General features: G+C 43.9%; 1 protein-coding gene across 1 annotated transcript in view; it reads left to right on the forward strand.

The window, feature by feature from the left end:
• Positions 1 to 20,868, forward strand: part of TPH2 (tryptophan hydroxylase 2) — a 277,456-nt gene that overhangs the window by 55,115 nt on the left and 201,473 nt on the right. Inside the window, exon 4 of the mRNA XM_066589875.1 lies at positions 8,427 to 8,527. Coding sequence (XP_066445972.1) covers positions 8,427 to 8,527 — 101 coding nt within the window. The remainder of the gene's footprint in view (positions 1 to 8,426; positions 8,528 to 20,868) is intronic.

The raw sequence follows: 20,868 nt of genomic DNA on the forward strand, positions 1-20,868 counted from the left end.
CTCAGCATGCTGTATTACCAGTGATTTGATTTCACAGGCAGCTAATAAATTGGCGCAAGACTGCAGGCCAAATATAATTTTTTCCCTTTTTTGAAAACGAAAGGCCCCACTGCCTCTAGTGAATGAATAATCTAAGTTTAATAACTGTGCTGTTTTCCTGCTAATGTGTCACAGAACGTGAGGGTAGCAGAGTTATTAACTGTGGCAGAGCAGGTATTTTTTTTCCCAATTAAGGAAAGCAAATGGCGAAGCCAGGAGTAAAACGTAGCTGGGTGCGTCTGATTTTTACAGGTTGCACACGCAGCCGACACGTGTCCACCGCCCTTAGGACGGACAGAGGCAGGACAAATAGAATTATTTTCCGTTTTTTTGCACCAAAAGGCAGCACTGCGTATATTCTATGAACATGAGAAGTTTAATAACTGTGCTGTTTTCCTGCTAATGTGTCACAGAACGTGAGGGTAGCAGAGTTATTAACTGTGGCAGAGCAGGTATTTTTTTTCCCAATTAAGGAAAGCAAATGGCGAAGCCAGGAGTAAAACGTAGCTGGGTGCGTCTGATTTTTACAGGTTGCACACGCAGCCGACACGTGTCCACCGCCCTTAGGACGGACAGAGGCAGGACAAATAGAATTATTTTCCGTTTTTTTGCATCAAAAGGCAGCACTGCGTATATTCTATGAACATGAGAAGTTTAATAACTGTGCTGTTTTCCTGCTAATGTGTCACAGAACGTGAGGGTAGCAGAGTTATTAACTGTGGCAGAGCAGGTATTTTTTTTCCCAATTAAGGAAAGCAAATGGCGAAGCCAGGAGTAAAACGTAGCTGGGTGCGTCTGATTTTTACAGGTTGCACACGCAGCCGACACGTGTCCACCGCCCTTAGGACGGACAGAGGCAGGACAAATAGAATTATTTTCCGTTTTTTTGCACCAAAAGGCAGCAATGCGTATATTCTATGAACATGAGAAGTTTAATAACTGTGCTGTTTTCCTGCTAATGTGTCACAGAACGTGAGGGTAGCAGAGTTATTAACTGTGGCAGAGCAGGTATTTTTTTTCCCAATTAAGGAAAGCAAATGGCGAAGCCAGGAGTAAAACGTAGCTGGGTGCGTCTGATTTTTACAGGTTGCACACGCAGCCGACACGTGTCCACCGCCCTTAGGACGGACAGAGGCAGGACAAATAGAATTATTTTCCGTTTTTTTGCATCAAAAGGCAGCACTGCGTATATTCTATGAACATGAGAAGTTTAATAACTGTGCTGTTTTCCTGCTAATGTGTCACAGAACGTGAGGGTAGCAGAGTTATTAACTGTGGCAGAGCAGGTATTTTTTTTCCCAATTAAGGAAAGCAAATGGCGAAGCCAGGAGTAAAACGTAGCTGGGTGCGTCTGATTTTTACAGGTTGCACACGCAGCCGACACGTGTCCACCGCCCTTAGGACGGACAGAGGCAGGACAAATAGAATTATTTTCACTTGTTTTACAAGCAAAAGGCAGCACTGCGTATATTCAATGAATAATAACTGTGTTGTGGCCCTGCCTATACAATTCTTTCCCTGCAGTATCAATGGAGGGTGGAATGCTCTGCAGAGGCGATTTTGAGAAGCAAAAAAAAATGCAGCACAGCTAACAGCAGCCTGGACAGTACTGCACACGGATAAATATGGCCCTAGAAAGGACCGTTGAGGTTCTTGAAGGCTACACTCACTCCTAACACTCTCCCTGCCTATGCAGCACTTCTGTCCCTAATGCCGGGTGCAACGCTCTGCAGAGCCGATTTTGAGAAAAAAAAAATTGCCACTGCTAACAGCAGCCAACACACAGCTATCAGTGGCCCTAATAAGGACCTTTGGGGGGTCTTGAAGCCTACACTAACTACCAATTCTTTCCCTACAGCAGCTCCGGTATAAACAGCACTGTCCCTCATCTAACTCACACCGCATCTGAGGCGAGCCGCGGGAGGGGCCGACTTTTATATTAGGCGAACACCTGATCTCGCCAGCCACTCACAGCAGGGGGGTGGTATAGGGCTTAAACGTTGCAGGGGGAAGTTGTAATGCCTTCCCTGTCTTTCAATTGGCCAGAAAAGCGCGCTAACGTCTCAGGGAAGGAAGTGAAAGTAACCAGAACACCGCATGGTGTTCGTTACGAATAACGAACATCCCGAACACCCTAATATTCGCACGAATATCAAGCTCGGAAGAACACGTTCGCTCATCTCTAATCCTAACCTATCAAGCATCTATGGCACACCCTGCAGATATTAGGTTTATTCTTTTGGCATAGGGGTGCTGTTTGACCAGTAAAGTGTAAATGTATAAAATATTAGAATTTGGCTACATCATGCCTGTGGTTTCAGACTATGTACATATAGAATGGTATAGGACCTCCCCTTTATACCTCCTACGTTCCTAGAATTTAGGAATATCACCTCTGATAGAGTCATATTAAAACATGACACCAGGCCTTATAATATATTTACTTCCTAACATTTGTCTAAGGCCTCAGTCGCACGGGCGCATCGTCACCCGTACACCAGCGCCGATGCACCCGTGTGACTAACACCAGCAGACGGACATACCTGCAGACGGCCGTCTCTCTGCAGCGCCGGAGGAAAGAACATGTGACCGGCTTCATTGCAGGTCTTGTGTTCTTTCCTCCGGCGCTGCAGAGAGACGGCTGTCTGCAGGTACGTCCGTCTCCTTCTTGCAGTCACATGGGCGCATCGGCGCCAGTGTACGGGTGCCGATGCGCCCGTGTGACTGAGGCCTAAGGCAAATCATTTAAAATTATGTATATGATGAATTTGCTGCATACCCAGCCTGTGTAGAAACATTAAAGATTGACGGCAGAAAAAGATCACATGGTCCATCTTGTCTGCTCATATTATTTCCTTTTTATTCCTCTCTTAGGGTGACTACCCACTAGCGTTTGCAAATTTGCTGCGTTTTTTTTTCCAGGTGTCTATGGGGCTTTCTAATGTTAAAAACGCATTGTGGCAAAATCGCAAGTTACCATGAAATCGTGATTTTGCGCGATGCGATTTTAAAATTAACAAGTCCCATAGACCCCTGGAGATAAAAAAAACGCAGCGAATTTCGCAGTGAAAAAGAACAGTAGTGGGTAGTCACTAGAGATGAGCGAGCGTACTCGGAAAAGCACTACTCGCTCGAGTAATTTGCTTTATCCGAGTATCGCTGTGCTCGGGTCTGAAGATTCGGGTGCCGGCACGGAGCGGGGAGCTGCAGGGGAGAGCGGGGAGGAATGGAGGGGAGATCTTTCTCTCCCTCTCTCCCGCCCACTCTCCCCTGCTCCCCGCTGCGACTCACCTGTCAGCCGCAGCGGCACCCGAATCTTCAGGGACGAGCACAGCGATACTCGGATAAAGCAAATTACTCCAGCGAGTAGTGCTTTTCCGAGTACGCTCGCTCATCTCTAGTAGTCACCCTTAGAATAGATCTATACTTATCCCAAGCAGCTTATATTCACTTACTGTTGATTTCCCAACCACATCAGCTGGAAGTTTGTTCCAAGCATCTACTACTCTTTAAGTAAAATTATATTTTCTGACTTTGCTTCTGATCACCCCCCAACTAATCTCAGATTGTGCCCATTTTATCTTGCATTTAGTTTCTTATTAAAAGCACTTCCTTCCTAAATCTTATTTATTCCTTTAACATACTTAAAGATGTTCTTTGAGTTAAAAAAAAAAGTTAAGACGGCTTAAAATAAACAAAAATTGAATTATCACCTATCTCTGTGGCTCCTCGACTGCCCCAGTGCCTGCTGCACAGAACCCGGAAGAAGAGGAGGGCGGTCACGTGCTGTACATTGTGCACATTACTCAGCTACTCACAGGCCTCAGTGGCCACAGAAGAGTCCCCGATAAAGCCTGTGTAACCCTGTTTGGACGGGGGCGTATGAACACTATCTCTCCCTCAACAGACTTTGGCGCTAACCTGCATGGAACAAGGAGAGCTTCACGGAATGGAAAAATGTGCATATAGATTAGTTTTATCAGTGCATCGAACTATGATAGAGCCTTAAGGCCCTTTTACACGCAAATATAATCGTTCAATCTACTGAAAGATTGAAAGATTTAGCAATCTATTTGCATAAAGTATTAATTCCCATTAACGCTTCATCATTTTCATTTGCATTTAAAAAGACCTCCGGGAGTTGTTTGAAGAGCCCAGCATGTGTTTAAACACAAGCCCAGCTGTGCAAACAGCTGCTGACACATTCTACTGTTCTCCTTGAGGCTAGTGTAAACATGCAGTGGGGAGAACACCTTTCAGTCTTTTGAAAGATGAGAGAAATACGTTCAAATAGAATATATTTGCTCAGTCTTTCAGTTGCTGAACGATGGATTTCGTATGAAGTAAAATCCATTGTTCAAACGAAAAGTGCACGATGCCCGCGTCTACATGCAACGATTATCGCTCATTTCCAGCCATTTAGACAAATTTTGAGCGGTAATTGTTGCGTGTAAAAGGGCCTTAAGTATCAAGTAAGTAAATGTAATAACAGTAAGTAAATGTTAATAACTACATTTTATATTACTATAACGAATGCTCTAATAAGGCCGGCTGCACACGGCCGTGACGGGCTCCGTCATGACGCCCCCCAGGAGACCCCATACTTAACTGCGGATCCGGCGTCCTCGCTCCCGCATGACGCTTCCCCGCCCACCTCCGCCGCGTCATGTGACACGACCACCGCATCACATGACGCGGCGGCGGTGGGCAGGGAAGCATTTTCACGCTATCTTCCGCTGTGCTACAGCGGAAGATAGCGTGAACGGATGGCTTCCATTGACTGCAATGGAAGCCGTCCATGCGTACACCCGCGGCAAATAGAGCATGCCGCGGGTGAGGACGGGTGAATTCACGGGGTGGAATTCCGCAGTGGAATTCCGCACCGTGAGCACTGAGCTACTAGGTTCAATAGAACCTAATAGCTGCGGGCAACGCAGCGGATTTCCGCCGCGAATTACGCGGTGGAAATCTGTTCGTGGGAAGGAGGCCTAAGTCCCAATATACTGCATGTATATACCATGGCATATATATTGAAGTCTCTAGGAAGTCCCATACACAATACCTCCAGAAAGAAACAAGAGATGATCCTGATACAGGTTCCCCTGTGGATAATGGAAGATGCTGAATTCCTCCAGAAGACGCCCAGCAGTAGATCAGGAGATGATGATGATAAAGGGGAACTTATATGATCAATAGGGAGCTGCTTATAATGGAACTTAACAGCAGGCCGTGTTCGCAATAACTCAATAGCATTACACAACAAACACATAGATGTAACAGAACTCAGATTAATGTCTGATTAATGGCTCTGACCAGTAAATCTAAGGAGAGATGAGCAGCAAAAACTGCGCTACTCAGCTACAGTCTCACTATCAGCTGCTATATGTGCACTGGTGCATGCAGCTAACTATTCCCTCTATCCAGCTATAAACATTAGAAAGCTTACTTGCCTTATCTGGGTAATCATTAATCAGAGTATAACAGCTACTGTCTCTGGGGGCACATGTGCTAGACACCTAGCAGGGGGCGTAGGGCATGTCCATTAGGATCAGTTTCTATGCCCTGGGAAATAGCAGTTCCCTATACCAACCAGTGCCTGAGTGGTCATGTGCACAATGAATGGCACATGACCACCCACCACTTCTTCCAGGTTTCTTGCAGTGGGCAGCCATGCCACAGAACTAGATGGGAGGCCACTGGGATAGATGACTTTTCATTTTTTGTTAATTTAACCCCGTCTAACTTTTGTTTTGTCTCAGAAAACCCCTTTGAAGATTTCATTCATTCTCCGTTTTTCCTTCTTTCCTTCATGCTACTTTTGTGTCATCCGTAAACAAGCAAACCTTACCTAGCAAACCTTCTCCTATGTCACCCACAAATATATTGAAAAGAACCAGATTTAGAGCAGAACCTTGTTCTCACCACTTGTAACCAGTTTGTCTTCAGAATACACACCATTCACAATAACACTCTGATATCTATCCTTTAACTGCAATACGCTGGATTATCAAGGAATTGAGTCCTTTTCCAGTAATTTATCTATAAGATCTTGATGGGGAACTGTATCAAAGGCTTTACTGAAATCAAGATAGGCGATAACCATGGCACTACCCTCTTCTACCAATTTTGTGACATACTCAAAGCATTCAATGAGATTAGTTTGACACATTGTGCCCTCAGTAAAGCTGAGCTGTTTGGGATATAACAAGTTTTTTGATTAGAAGGACTCTTTCATAAGATTATCACGATTTTGTGCTTTCCTTTGGATTGGTATAAAAATATAAAAGATTCTTAGCTAGTAACAGGTTAACTTTGTTGCAATTTCTTCATTACCTTGTCCTTATCCTTAATAATGAGGTAATTATGTTGCGTATGTAGAGTATCTTTGACCTATTCTGATTGACTCCAGATAGTTTGTTTTAGGGTTTCCTTTCACTATTATCCACGTTCCTGTTATAAAAAGATGTATCAGCATTCTAAAGTACGAATGAACATAAGAGAAATGTAAATTAAATCAGTATTTGGTGGGACCATCAAACAGCATCACATTTTCTAGGTACACCTGCGCACAGTTTTTGAAGGAACTCAGCAGGGAGTTCTTTTCAAACATCTTGTAGAACTAACCACTAGAGATGAGCGAGCGTACTCGGAAAAGCACTACTCGCTCGAGTAATTTGCTTTATCCGAGTATCGCTGTGCTCGTCCCTGAAGATTCGGGTGCCGGCACGGAGCGGGGAGCTGCAGGGGAGAGCGGGGAGGAACGGAGGGGAGATCTTTCTCTCCCTCTCTCCCGCCCGCTCTCCCCTGCTCCCCGCTGCGACTCACCTGTCAGCCGCAGCGGCACCCGAATCTTCAGGGACGAGCACAGCGATACTCGGATAAAGCAAATTACTCGAGCGAGTAGTGCTTTTCCGAGTACGCTCGCTCATCTCTACTAACCACAGAACTTCTGTGAATATAGACTTCCTCACATTCTTCTGTCTCTTCGCATAACCCAGACTCAATGATATTGAGATCAGGGCTCTGTGGGGCCCGTATAATCAATCCTAGGGCTTCCTGTTCTTCTTGATGCTGATGATAGTTCTTATTGACATTGGTTTTATGTTTGGGATTGTTCTGCTGCAGAATAAATTTGGAGTCAATCAGAATAAGACAAATCCTTACTTTGTAACATTTTTTCCACACTTGCCTAAAACGTTTACCCAGTACTGAATATGTCATATAATGGCCCAAATAGTGTTATTCCTAATGTACACACATGAAAGCTTATTCTCAAAAGTCATCTGAATAGTTAAAAATGCTTAATTTCATTCAGACTCTCAAAGTAAATTACTTTTGCTGTGTTTGAGCTCCTGTCCACGGGCGATTGTGCATTGCGTTACTCCCGGCGATAATTCATCCGCAAGTAACGCAGTGCATGCTTTCCATAGCATTGCTATGGAAAGCGCAGCCTCCTGTCCATGAGCGGAGAATCATAACAATTCTCCGCTCGTGGGACTCAAATCGCAGCATGCCGTGATTTGCCATGATTCTCCGCAGTGAGCCTATCTGTCAGATAGGCTCACCGCAGAGAGCTGACAGTTCTCTCCCCTGCTCCTAGGTGGCGGAATATTGCTAGCGATATTCTGCCTCACCCGTGGACAGGGGTCCCTTTCTAGGTAGTACTGCAATAACTTGTTTAGCAACAGCTGCCACTAGCTAACAGTACAGCTAAAGGTTTAAACAATTAAGGAGATGGTAGTATCACTCATTATAATAAAGAAAGGCTATAGCCAGTGCCACATCTTGACATCTATTAGCAGCACTTTTGCCTCTTGCACTTTACAGAAGAGGACAATTGGTTCCCAGCCCTGAAGCTTAGGTTATCTTTTTTTGTAATTGAGTGTTATTCTGTGTGGCAATGTGCTGTGTTCTATTAATTGTACACAGAGAACTGAATATTCTGTTCTTTAACTGTCTCTAACACACACAAAGCCATAACATTATCATGTGGAGTGTATAGCATTTCTGAGAAGTAGATATGTGAATCAACAGCAGCAGATAACTCACCATTAGCTCCTGCAGCACAACTATGTGTGCCCCCCCTTCCTTCCTGCTTCCTCTCTGCTGTCTATACAGTTCAATGAATAGAATGACTCATCTCTTTTGTACATGTTAAGGTTGGTGGTGTCTCCTGTCAATTATTTGACTGCAGACAGTGGACAACAATCTAGGAGGAAGGAAATCCTCAAGTGGCTAGCACTTTAGAGTGAATTGTAAGTGCAAAAATATAATTTTTGGTATTAAATAGCCATTTTGCTAGATATCACACTGGCAAATCTATAAACATATGCTATTTTAAAAGTTAGTGTCCATTTAAACTTGTTATTCTGTTCAATTTCCAGTAGAACTTGATGGAGTCCCCTGGTTTCCAAGAAAGATCTCAGAACTTGATAAATGTTCTCACAGAGTACTCATGTATGGGTCTGAATTGGATGCTGACCATCCTGTAAGTATGATATATGTGGTACATGATGATAGATGATATCATAAAAATGTTTACGTTTCAAAGATATTTATTGAGATTTTAGCCCAACAATATGGCAACAGTCTGCCAAAATAACCCCTTGCAGGGGGACATAACAGTTAAGAGATACAAATGTATATATAATCAAGATAGTTACAGTAATTGAAGTAATTAGGGTAAATGGGACAAATAGTTAAAGTAATCCAAACCAAGTCCTTAAGGCCCCCTGTCCACGGCAATTTATACTATGGAAAGCGCCGGCCCCTGTCCATGAGCAGAGAATCAGATTCTCCGCGGACAGCCTATCTATTAGAAATTCGCCAGGAACTCCTGCTCCGGGGCGGCGGCTCCCACGACGGAGCTTCGCAGCGGGATACCGCTTCGCCCGTGGACAGCCGGCCTAACAGAACAGAAAAAAAAAAATGGCATGACCGTGTATGTTGTAAATATAAGGTGAATTAACTCTGAAAGTAAGATACTTAAAAAAGAAGATGGTTCTCCAATAACCCTGAAGAAGATCTAAAGTTGAATATAACCATGGTTCCCAAATCTTATCAAAAATAGCGATTGTATCTAATCAGATGGCCGTTAGTTGCTCATATAGCATTAGCTTTTGTGCGATTGATCAATAGTTTAAATGGTAAATGTTGTTAAAGCCATTGCTGTACAACGTGAATATGGGCTGCCATTGTAATGTATTGTAGTAGTTTGAAGGAAACATTAAGGATGCCAGCTGGCCTGCCCCCAGTAAGAGAATAAAGGGGTGTAGTCCATAGGAATGACCTATAGCAGAGGTAATAAAATGAATACTCTTTTTCCAAAAAGATTACACAGTGGGGCACACCCACCATATATGTAGATTTGTACCTGCTCCACAGCAACCCCAGAAATATAAGTCTGGGAGCTCAGAGTATATAGCATGAATTCTGGCATGGATCATATTAGCTCTATGTATTTGGATGTATTTACTTGGAGGCCAGAGGGTAAACTAAGCTTCTCCAAAACATTACTCAAATTTGACAATGCGGTGAGTGGGTTAAACTGCATAAGCAGAAGAGGCTGAGTTTAGCATGGGATATGCCAATATGAACTTTCATAGCGTTGGGATTCTTGCGAATAGCAATGGTCAGCAGTTCCATTGCCAATGCAAAGAGGGCTGGAGATAAAAGATGTCCTTGCTGAGTGCCCCTAGCTATATGTATTGGAGTCAGGTGAGTAGAAGTGATAAGCAGTGGGAGAAGAATATAGAACTGACAAGGCATTTAGAAAAGGTCCCACAAAGCCCATTTTCTGTAGGACTTTTTAAAAATATGATCAAGAAAGGCTATTGAATGCCTTTTCCATATCTAAGGCGAAAACTGACATTGGCGTTTTGGAAGTATTAGCTAAATATATGATGATGAGTATTTTCCGGACTTTATCAGGAGATTGCCGACCCAGAATAAAGCCTACGTGGCCATGATTGATCAGAGAGGGGAGTTGTATATTAAGCCTATTTGCAAAAATGTATGTGAAAATATTTAAATCAACATTAAGGAGGGATATAGGCCTATAATTAGAGGGAAGGGTCTGATCTTTACCAGGTTAAGGTATAGTTGTGATAAGTGCTCTACGAAAGTCTGGATTAATTTGTTGTCCTTGAAGAATGTGATTAAATAAATCAACCAGGCGGGATGAGGGAGGGGCAAATCTTTTTATAATTCAAGGCCATAAAGCTATCAGGGCCCATGGCTTTACCTCGTTTAAGGTGCTTGATCCTCCATTCCACAACTTCATTGGAAATTGTGGCGTTTAATTGAGCTTGAGCTGCTCAATAGATTTTTAATAGGTAAAACTGCGATAAAAATGAATTGATATAGGATAAAAAAAGATGTCTAAGAGGCTGTATACAATTTTTTGGCAGTATTTTTGTAAAATTTTATACATTTTATCAGTATTAGAGGTGAAATTGCCTTGCTTAATTTGGATTTTATGGATAGCACTGAGACTTTGTCGTTTGCGTGCCAAAAGCCTATCTGGTTTATTAGCAGAGTGGAAAAAAGACCTTGTATCCAAGCCATCACCTTCTCAGTGTTACACATTAATATAGCATTGAATGCTAATCTAGTATATCTAATTGTTTTCTGCAGATATAATAATAGGTGCATGTATAAGCAGATTTTAATTTTGCTATTTTGTATTCTAAATCAGATTGTCTTTGTGTCCTTTCTTTTTTTAATTGTGAGGCAAAGGAAAAGCAGACGCCTCGGATCAGTGGCTTGTGCACCAGCCAGCGAACATCAACTGATGACAAGTTAGAATTGTTCATATGAAAATACTCTCCTAGCTTTTCTTTGACAGTTGCAGTAATGTTAGGATTAGTGAGTAAATTTCAAAGTGTATGGGATCCTGACTTAGAGATTGAACATGATTTCTGATGCCTGGTGCCTATGAGCTGGATAAAAATAGGCGTAAGCTTTTGTTATGGGGTTGAATTCCCTCCAAATGATCTCATTGTTGTAGAAATAATAATATAAATGTGTTTCTTAAAGCAGCCTATGCAAATGTGTGTGTGTATATATATATATATATATATATATATATATATATATATATATATATATATATATATTTTTTTTTTTTAATCCACCTTCATAGAAAATAGCTAGCAGTGAAATGGTTAACTGGTTCATTCTTATGCTGGTATCCTGAAATACACTCCTACACAAGTTCTCAAAACTTAACAAGGTCCTGAGATGTGTTTCTCATGAGAAAGACCTGCGATGCCCACCACTCATAAGAGGGGGGCTGCTCTTTATCTTCTCCCTTGGATTCCTTAGTCCAGGCCGAGATATTGATAGTCTATTCTAGTTGCGTTTCCTAGAAATTACGTGTTCACATAGCAACATACACCTGGGGCGTAAACATATGTTAATCATCAGCGTCGTTACATACTTGGCCAATCATGAGTTGTTATGGTGTTGGGAGGGCTATGCATGTAATAGGTGTGTCATATTCAGTATAACTGTATTGTATTTCTCTATAATAAACCAGAAGGGTATGGGGGCTCACGGGGAGTACCGCTGAGTTCAAATACATATATTCATGCATGAAGCTTCTCATAACCAATCTGGAGCAAAGCAGTGAAATCTTCTGGAATATGATTTATTCCCATAACATCATCAATCGAATTTTTGCTCCTAAGTGGGGAAATAGTAGATGTAGAGCCAACTGAGGGATTATAGGTAAAGTTGAAGTCACCACACCAGTCTGTTGTAATATAGAGAATATCACATATTGAGAAAAAAAAGTAATAGGAGATTCATTTGGAGCATACGTGTTAACTAAGCAAATCTTTTGTTTCATCATAGAGTTCTCCTCATAGCATTAAAGGGGTTGTCCCGCGGCAGCAAGTGGGTCTATACACTTCTGTATGGCCATATTAATGCACTTTGTAATGTACATTGTGCATTAATTATGAGCCATACAGAAGTTATAAGAAGTTTTTCACTTACCTGCTCCGTTGCCAGCGTCCTCGTTCCCATGGAGCCGACTAATTTTCGCCGTCTAATGGCCAAATTAGCCGCGCTTGCGCAGTCCGGGTCTTCTTCTCTTCTCAATAGGGCTCGGTGTAGCTCCGCCCCGTCACGTGCCGATTCCAGCCAATCAGGAGGCTGGAATCGGCAATGGACCGCACAGAAGAGCTGCGGTCCACGGAGGTAGAAGATCCCGGCGGCCATCTTCAGCAGGTAAGTAAGAAGTCACCGGAGCGCGGGGATTAAGGTAAGCACTATCCGGTGTTCTTTTTTAACCCCTGCATCGGGGTTGTCTCGCGCCGAACGGGGGGGGGGGAGTTGAAAAAAAAAAAAAAAACCGTTTCGGCGCGGGACAACCCCTTTAAGTAGTAATCTGGTGGTTTGCGTAATATGTAGAGGTAAATGTGATTGTTCTCAGTAAGAGAAACCAAGTAATCTTGTAGATATGATATCTTTCAATGGCTAACAAAAATACATGATGCAAGCTTTCAAACCTACTTAGGATTCTTTCTCAGGCTTAATGAAATAGATCTGAGGACTCATACATATATATACACATCCATATGAAAAGGCACAGACATAGTGTAATTAATTTGCACTTAAAACAATATCAGAACAGGATGAGTAGAGGAGTAAATACCTAATTAGGCCACTAATAAGGGATGTAAAAGTTATATGCTCTCTAAATTGGTGTTAGGGGGTCACCAGGCTTGCATGTTATCTCTGCTTTCTCTTGATTCTGGTCCTGAGAGTGTCAAAGATGGTTATAAACTTGTACTCTTAAATTCTTTTATGATGTTGAGATTTGAAGTTGGCTTTTAGTATAGTAACATTCATATGTTCTATGTTGTGTGTGTGACTAGAAAAATGCTCGGACACAGGTAATTCTGTCTTTTTTTCTTTAAAGGGGTTGTCCGGCCATAAACATTAGGTCTCATTACTTCTGTTTGCCAATTTCCATGCACTTTGTAATATACATTGTGCATGGAAAATGAAGCAAACAGAAGTTTTGGACTTACCTGAAGGGATGCCCCCCCTGTGTTGCTCCTCCGTCGTCCCTGGTTACCACAAGAATCTTTTCTTCTTGTCGGCCCAGCTCTTGTCGGCGCGGGAACGAGCCCCTTCTCATCCGCGCATGCGCAGTTCTTCTCTCTGCAGCCGGGACCGATATACGATCTTCTTGTGTGCAGGGGGGGGGGAGGATGGAAGAGCCTTAGAGCAGGAACTGAGCTCCCGCCCCCTCTCTGCCTCCTTTCCGCCCCTCTGCACTATTTTCAATGGGGAGAGGCGGGCTAAGGTCCGATAATTAGCCCCGCCCCCGTCTCGGCTCTCCCCATTGCAAATAGTGCAGAGGGGCGGAGAGGAGGCAGAGAGGGGACGGGAGCTCAGTTCCTGCTCTAAGGCTCTTCCATCCTCCCCCCCCCCCTGCACACAAGAAGATCGTGTATCGGTCCCGGCTGCAGAGAGAAGAACTGCGCATGCGCGGATGAGAAGGGGCTCGTTCCCGCGCCGACAAGAGCTGGGCCGACAAGAAGAAAAGATTCTTGTGGTAACCAGGGACGACGGAGGAGCAACACAGGGGGGGGGGGCATCCCTTCAGGTAAGTCCAAAACTTCTGTTTGCTTCATTTTCCATGCACAATGTATATTACAAAGTGCATGGAAATGGGCAAACAGAAGTAATGAGACCTAATGTTTATGGCCGGACAACCCCTTTAATTGTGTAGCAGTGAGATCTCATCCTGGCTTTCAGTTTTTGTCTTGTTCTTTTAACATAAAGTCCCCCAACAGGACATGATCACATGATCAGGTATACAACATTGGACGTGGAACATGAGATTGTCCCCGGGATCTTATAGTTCTGCTATGTGCTGGGGACTTGTATCCTCTCCGTGATCAGTAAATGTGAGCAGATTTTGCAGCTTCTTACATTACAAGAGTAAGTTCTTGTTTGTGTGTCCAAGGGCAATGCACTCCTCATTATAAAGTTCCTAAAATTTGGAGGTCGCTGGTAACATATGCAGTTTAGTCAGGGCTCAATGAATGTGGTCAATACGAAAGATTCCTGTGTCGGCCTGATGGCTCAGTCACACGGGTGCATCTGGGCGCTGATGCCGCCGTTTCAATGCAGGATAAGACGGCCGCACTACAGGTGCGGACGTCTCTCCGCAACGCCGGAAGAAAGAACACATGACCGGCTCCATTGCCCTTCATGTGTTCTTTCTTCTGGCAGTGCGGAGAGTCGTCCGCACCTGCAGTGGGGCCGTCTTCTTCGTGCAGTAACACGGTCGCATCAGCGCTCGGATGCGCCCGTGTGACTGAGCCCTGAGGGAGTAGGGCCTGGAAGATATTCAGAGCTGAATCTTTGAGTGCAGTAAAAACATTCAGGTAAGCAATGTATTCACAAGTTATCCTGTCTAGAACGATTTTCCAGATCTTCTAACCTTAACTAAAGTTGCGCAATTTTTGTTTCATGATCCTCAATCCTTGTCTTATATGCATCTACCACCTCTACAATTTCATCTGTTTTACTTTCCACTTCATCAATTCTTTGGCTCAGCTCTTGTACTTGTTTTGAAAACTCAGAAACCAGCGAATGGAGTTCTTGCTTAAACAGCTGTTTGATATTTTTTATAAAGTTCATAGTACCACGCTTGCCTGAAAATGAGACCTAACTTAATAGTAAGCCCTACCTTGATTTTCATGGTTGGGTAGGAAGGCGGTTTGCTATAAAAGCCCTACCCTGAAAATAAGCCCTAGCTACACTACATGAAGGAAAAAAACAATACTCAACCTAGCAGGCGCCATCCGGGTCCCTCCCACTGGTCTCTGGCACTCAGACAGGTTTTCGTGCAGTCCTCAACGCCAACAGAACACTGCTTGCTGGTAATATAGTGTTAAGGACCATTACACATGACCGGTCACATTAACCTTTCCAGCCTTGGGTTCCAAATTAGTTCATACCTGGATGCATCAGAAAGGCCAAAAACTATGATGTATAGTAATTAGCTCTCACAGATATGTAGAGATGTGCCGCGGCAAGTATATACAGCCCACTCTGCTTAAGGCGCGTACACACACTGAATCTTTATTGACTGAGTATATTTCTTAATACAGAAAATGAATACGTCATTAGTCACGAGGTTTAATCACATTGGGTTAGAAATAACATTAGAATCATGCACTGTTTAGTGAGAATATATTTATGTTCTCAAGCTTCAGCGTTATCTCGTCCTCCCTGGTCCTCCCTTTGTTATTCAACTCGCTGTAGTACAGTCAGTTCCCTTGTCCAAGTTTCTCCGCAGGTGTGGGAGGACTTTTCCTGATAACAGCTGTGTCCAGACTTGGTTCTCATGAAAAAGAACAGAGAGACACATAATTACGCATTGCAACGAATCTCCTGCTCTAAAGCTATTTCTGCTTGAATAATTGTTTCACTACACACAAGCTTATTTACATCTTATAATGCTCCATTTTGTATCTAGTGGCCATTTTGAGACAGATTCTTCCATTTTATGGACCTGTACCTTCTCAAATCCCCCTAGAAACTGTCTCAAAATAAACAATACTATATAACTTCTACTGGGCGGGGTAAGGTTTGCTTTCCCTATCTCTAGCTTATGATCTATGCTCTACCTGTCATTGTTGGTCAGCTGTCCAAGGGCTAATCCCTTCCCCGACAACTAATCCTAACTAACTAAACACGAAGACCTAATAGACACAGAAGGGATCTACAACACACATGCTACTCTATTCTAATGGCTGGGAGACTAGAGTGGTCACCCCTGCTTCTGCTGAGACAGCTCCATAAGGGGACAAATCGCTCTGTTGTATTATAGGCATATAGCCATCGCCTGGGGTCTCTATATCTACGTATACGGGGGCGACAGGTACCATCTGATCTGTAAGCTTAGCACAGGAGCGTTTTATGCAGGGCACAATACAGACAGAAAGTAGCAGGAGTATGATAAGAGTAACCAGAATCCCTATTCCTATCTACATCAAGAATTGTTTCCATTGTCCGGTCCATACAAACCACTCATCCCAGGGGTTAGTTATCCCAGAATTACGCTTCAGCTCTTCTGACAATGTGGCCAATTTCTTTATTGCGATAGTCACTTTACCTGTAGGGCCCTGTGTTATCTGGAATATATGTACAGCAAGTTTCACCAATCATTTTACAAACACCACCTTTCTCGGCTAGCATCATATCCAGAGCCACTCGGTTCCGGAAAGCCATGGTGGCTGTGGGGCCCAACTGATCAGCAAGCCCCTAAAGTGCATCTCTTGTATAGCTCACGAACCCCTGCTGGTTGTAATATATATACAAACATTCTTATTGATGGTTACTATTCCAAACAGGGACTCAAATCCGGCCTTAACTTGATCCCTGGCTTTAAACTCATCTGACACCCCCCCCCCTTGGCACTCTGATTGCATCTATATATATATATACGCATGTGGATCAAACCTGCCACCTGGTTTCAGATTGTGACGCTGTCTGTAGGACCTGAGAGAGAAGCAGAGACCACAGAATGCGTTATTGACAATTCCTTGGAGAGACCTATGACAAAATTAACAAGAGAATCATTTCCCAAACTTGGCTACTGTGGCATGTATCCTCCGGAGAAAAAGAAAAACTAATGGAAGACACTCAATTCAAGATTTACCCGTTTCCTTCATTGCCCATGGATCTACTTTCCCACTACTCCATGGACAGTAGGGCGTGTGAAAAGCCTGGAATATACCCAAAGCAGACATGATGTATTGCATTATTTCACCTGTGACATTTGTACCTTTGTTAGACTCAATCACTTCCGGTACCCCGTATCTGCGGATTACCTCATTCATGAGCTTCTGTGCGGTTACCTGCTTATTTACTTTGGTAACAGAGTAGGTCTCCAACCTGAAAAGAAATCAACAACAAGCACATATTCATGCTTCCCAACAAGTAGGAGCTGAGTGTAGCCAATTTGCAATCCCTGAAATGGGTAGAGTGGTCTAGGCAAGCGTTATGTGGCAAATTTACTTCTGCCCTGTTGCTTACGGCAAAGATCATGCAAAATTGGACAAATGATGCAGCAGCTACAGAAAACCCAGGAGCCACCCGTCCTTGCTCAAGCGCCGAAATCATTGCTGCTTTGAACAGGGTGCTGGATGAGGCAAGCATCGCCACCATGCTGAAGGAGGTGCTAGAAGGCCTGGAGTACCTGCATAAGAACGGCCAGATCTACAGGGATGTTAAGGCTGGAAACATCCCCCTGGGTGAAGACGGCTCAGTGCAGATCGCAGATTTCGGCGTCAGTGCGTTTCTAGCCACAGGAGGCAACATTGTCAGGAATAAAGTCAGAAAGACCCTTGTGGGCACGTCATGCCGGACGGCACCGGAGGCGACGGAGCAGGCCAGAGGACACGACCTCAAGGCGGACATCTAGACCCCCGGTAGGTGTGTCTTTCCGTGCATCAGCTGGGGCCATCATGGGGCACAGGGACCGTGGTGGGCAAGTTCTGTTGACTGTTCGCCATTCATCGTCCCATTTCTGCTGCTTCCATATTTAGTCCATTTGTCTTTTTCTTCATTGCTGGCTTGTAACTGTAAAGTCTTTAGCATATCAAAGTCCAAGTTCATATCAAAGTAGTCAAAGTCCAAGGTTTATATCAAAGTCCAAAGTTATTGTCAAATTCTTCTTTTCTTCCACGGCTTCAGGGCCGCTGCCTTCACTGTGTGGTTTGTGATGGCGTTGCCTCTTGCTTCTCCGGTGTAGGAATTGGTGTGAGCTTTCCACTTTGTCACCACTGCACCATTCTTAACAAGCTGTCTGGCCTTCCATGTTAGGCCGTAGTCATGAGCTATGCCAAATGCATACCGGGAGTCAGTGTAAATGTTTGCCGTCTTACTTTCTACCACTCTACACGCCTCAGTGAGGGCCTTCAGTACCGCTTCTTGTCCTGGGACATGCGGAGGCATTCTGCTTTTAGGACCTCTTGTTGCGTGATCACTGCATATCCAGCGTGGAGTCGTCAATTACCCTGGTACCATCTACAAAAACAACTCAGAATATACATTATTAACAAGGGCTTTCAGTTAACATAAAGAAGAGACAGTGTCTGCAATTGCATCTTCCTGGACATGTGTCAGGGGCTACTGACGGACCAAGGGGGCTAAGAGCTTGTTCCTCTGCGTACGTAAGAGTGAGGACGGGTAGAGGTGTCGCTTGGTCTGCTGCCATCCGACATAAGGTCGGGTGACTTTTCAGACCCGGGGTGTATACGAGCCTCACCGGACGGGTGAAGTTTGATACAACATCCCAAGGGTCCCATCACGCAATTCTCAATATGCTTTCAGGACCTTCCAGCATAAGGAAGCGCGTGAGGCATCGCGACCCTTAAAACATTACCTCAAGCGGTTCAGTTTCTGCCAGCTGAATTGGCACTTCTGAAACCCCTTGCACCGATTACCGCTAGACAATCAGGCTGGTATTCTATTTCGAATAGATTATAACCTTATTGTAAAAAGGAAAAAGAAAAAATTAAAAATTTAAAAATAGTTGACCTGCAATACCTAGATCACCTATATCTTCTCTCCCCCCCTTTGAACTAGGGTACTTAATTGGGAGAGTAACCGAGTTCAAGGTAGTAGCAACAGTGAGAAGAATGACAAGAGCACATTGTAGCTGGATTTGACGGGCCAGAAATAAGTGTTTGGGTTGCACTTGCGTGTATACGCTCCGGATGTCATGGGGGGGGAGGGGGGGTTAGTTCAATACCAACTCAGAAGGTTTGTCAACCATTGCCTGTACTGCTGCCACCGCACAAACACATGAGGGAGCTCCTCGAGCCATTGGATCCAGCCTCATGGAGTAGTATCCAAGTGGCCGTGGTTGTCCTCCGTGCTTTTGTGTCAACACTGCCGTCACATGGCTAGAAAGTTCAGTACAGAAAAGAGTAAAGGGTAAAGAGTAGTTGGGAATACCCAAGACTAGAGAGCTGCTTCAGAGGTGAGAGAGAAAAGAATAATTGAAAGACAGTCATAGAGTGGTTGCATGAGAGAGGAAACCGAGTGCATTCATGGTCGGCAGTATGAAACAAGGCCCAGAAAGGTGCGGGGTTTGGCAACGCATATAGGTAAAGGTATGGCAGGGACAGCAGCCTTTTGTTCCTATGTCAGATGTCCAGTTCCTTGGCCTAAACAATGACCCAGGAGAACAACCTTAGTTTTGCAGAACTGGAGTTTGTCTTTAGAGGCTTTACAGACATTTTCTGCAAGAAAAATTAACAGTGAAATTGTGGCCTGTTGGCAGGCTTCCAGATTATCAGCACACAGCACCGACATGCCGTAGGTGTCTGACTGACGCCTCATCAGCACACAGTGCCTACATCACACAGCACCGACAGCACACAGCGCCTACATCACACAGCGCCGACAGCACACAGCGCCTACATGCGGTAGGTGCCTGGCTGACCCTTCAGCGTCTTTTCTGGACTGGAAAAAGAGGGGTGTTTGTTGGAGCAGTTAGTTTACAAAACTCTTCTGAACCGGCACCTGAGGTCTCAACCCGTACTGATCCATCTGGTGAGAAATTGATGGATGCAGATAAGGCCTGTAAGATATCAGTGCCAATAATAGAGACATGAATATTCTACAAACATCTATCCACATTGAAAATTTACAGTCTGCATGGGGGGGGGGGGGGGGGGAGAAAAACTTGTATCCCCAGTCAATATCTGCATCACACATCTTACATTTATCATAGTCTGAACACGGGTCATTAACTCTCATCCATCCATGCGGTCAAGTCTGTCTCTCTCATTCAAATGCCTATGATTCACCACACACACAATGTTTGTGCCGTTAGAGTTCAGGAAATTGTGGATACATTGCGCTAGGATGCACACCATTCACACCAGGAGATAACGCGTATGATGCAACTGTCCTCATCTTGCAAACAAATGCATTCAATCACTACCACCCCCCCTGGAATCAGTCAAACTTTAACTGTCTGTAATACTAGAGATGTACAACAGATTCCACAACATTAATATGTCCCATAAAAGGAACACACATTTAGCAATTATGCACACGTCCAACCAATTACAGAACTGACATTTACACAAAGAACAGCAAAAACAGTAACATTCACTGGATTCATTTTGAGTTCTATTCTAGTCAAGCAAACTTAATTAATTGTCCAGTGTTCTCCGCTCTAACTCTCAAGGCCTAAGATTAGAGCGAAGAGAAAAACAAAGGGAAGGGGGAGGACCTGCTCCGGCCTAGCTGCGGATTCTAATAGATCAAGCATTAACCCTCTATGTACTCCTATATATTTATATATCTATATATATTATCACATATTGACCCTCTCCTTCGTTCTGTAAGCTTTCCTACTGTCGTCTGCGATCCTAGCACCTATAGTGACCTTTCTTCTCAGCAGTATCTGACTTATGAGGAATGGACAACACGTACAGCAATGACACAATGTTGGGACCTTAAGACATACAAATTGTCACATAATTGTCTGCAGACTCTGCATGAACTTGCTTCATGTCATAGGGGGACACAGACTAGAGGATTCCCTTTCTCCTCCATTTTTTTTTTTTCCTTGCAAAGTGGAAAAGATTTTTCCAGCAACAACTACATTCATGGGAAATTTTAAGCACAGACCTACTTGGGATGGGGGTGCTAAACACAGACTGCAGAACAGATAATCGGGAGAAGGCTGTTTGCAGGCGCGATGAGGGGACTTGAATGTTTCTATGCAAAATTCAGAAAAGGCACTTGTCATTGCAGTTCAAAGAATTGGTATGCTGG

The sequence above is a fragment of the Eleutherodactylus coqui genome, chromosome 2 (genome assembly GCF_035609145.1).
Source record: "Eleutherodactylus coqui strain aEleCoq1 chromosome 2, aEleCoq1.hap1, whole genome shotgun sequence".
Lineage (NCBI taxonomy): Eukaryota > Metazoa > Chordata > Amphibia > Anura > Eleutherodactylidae > Eleutherodactylus > Eleutherodactylus coqui.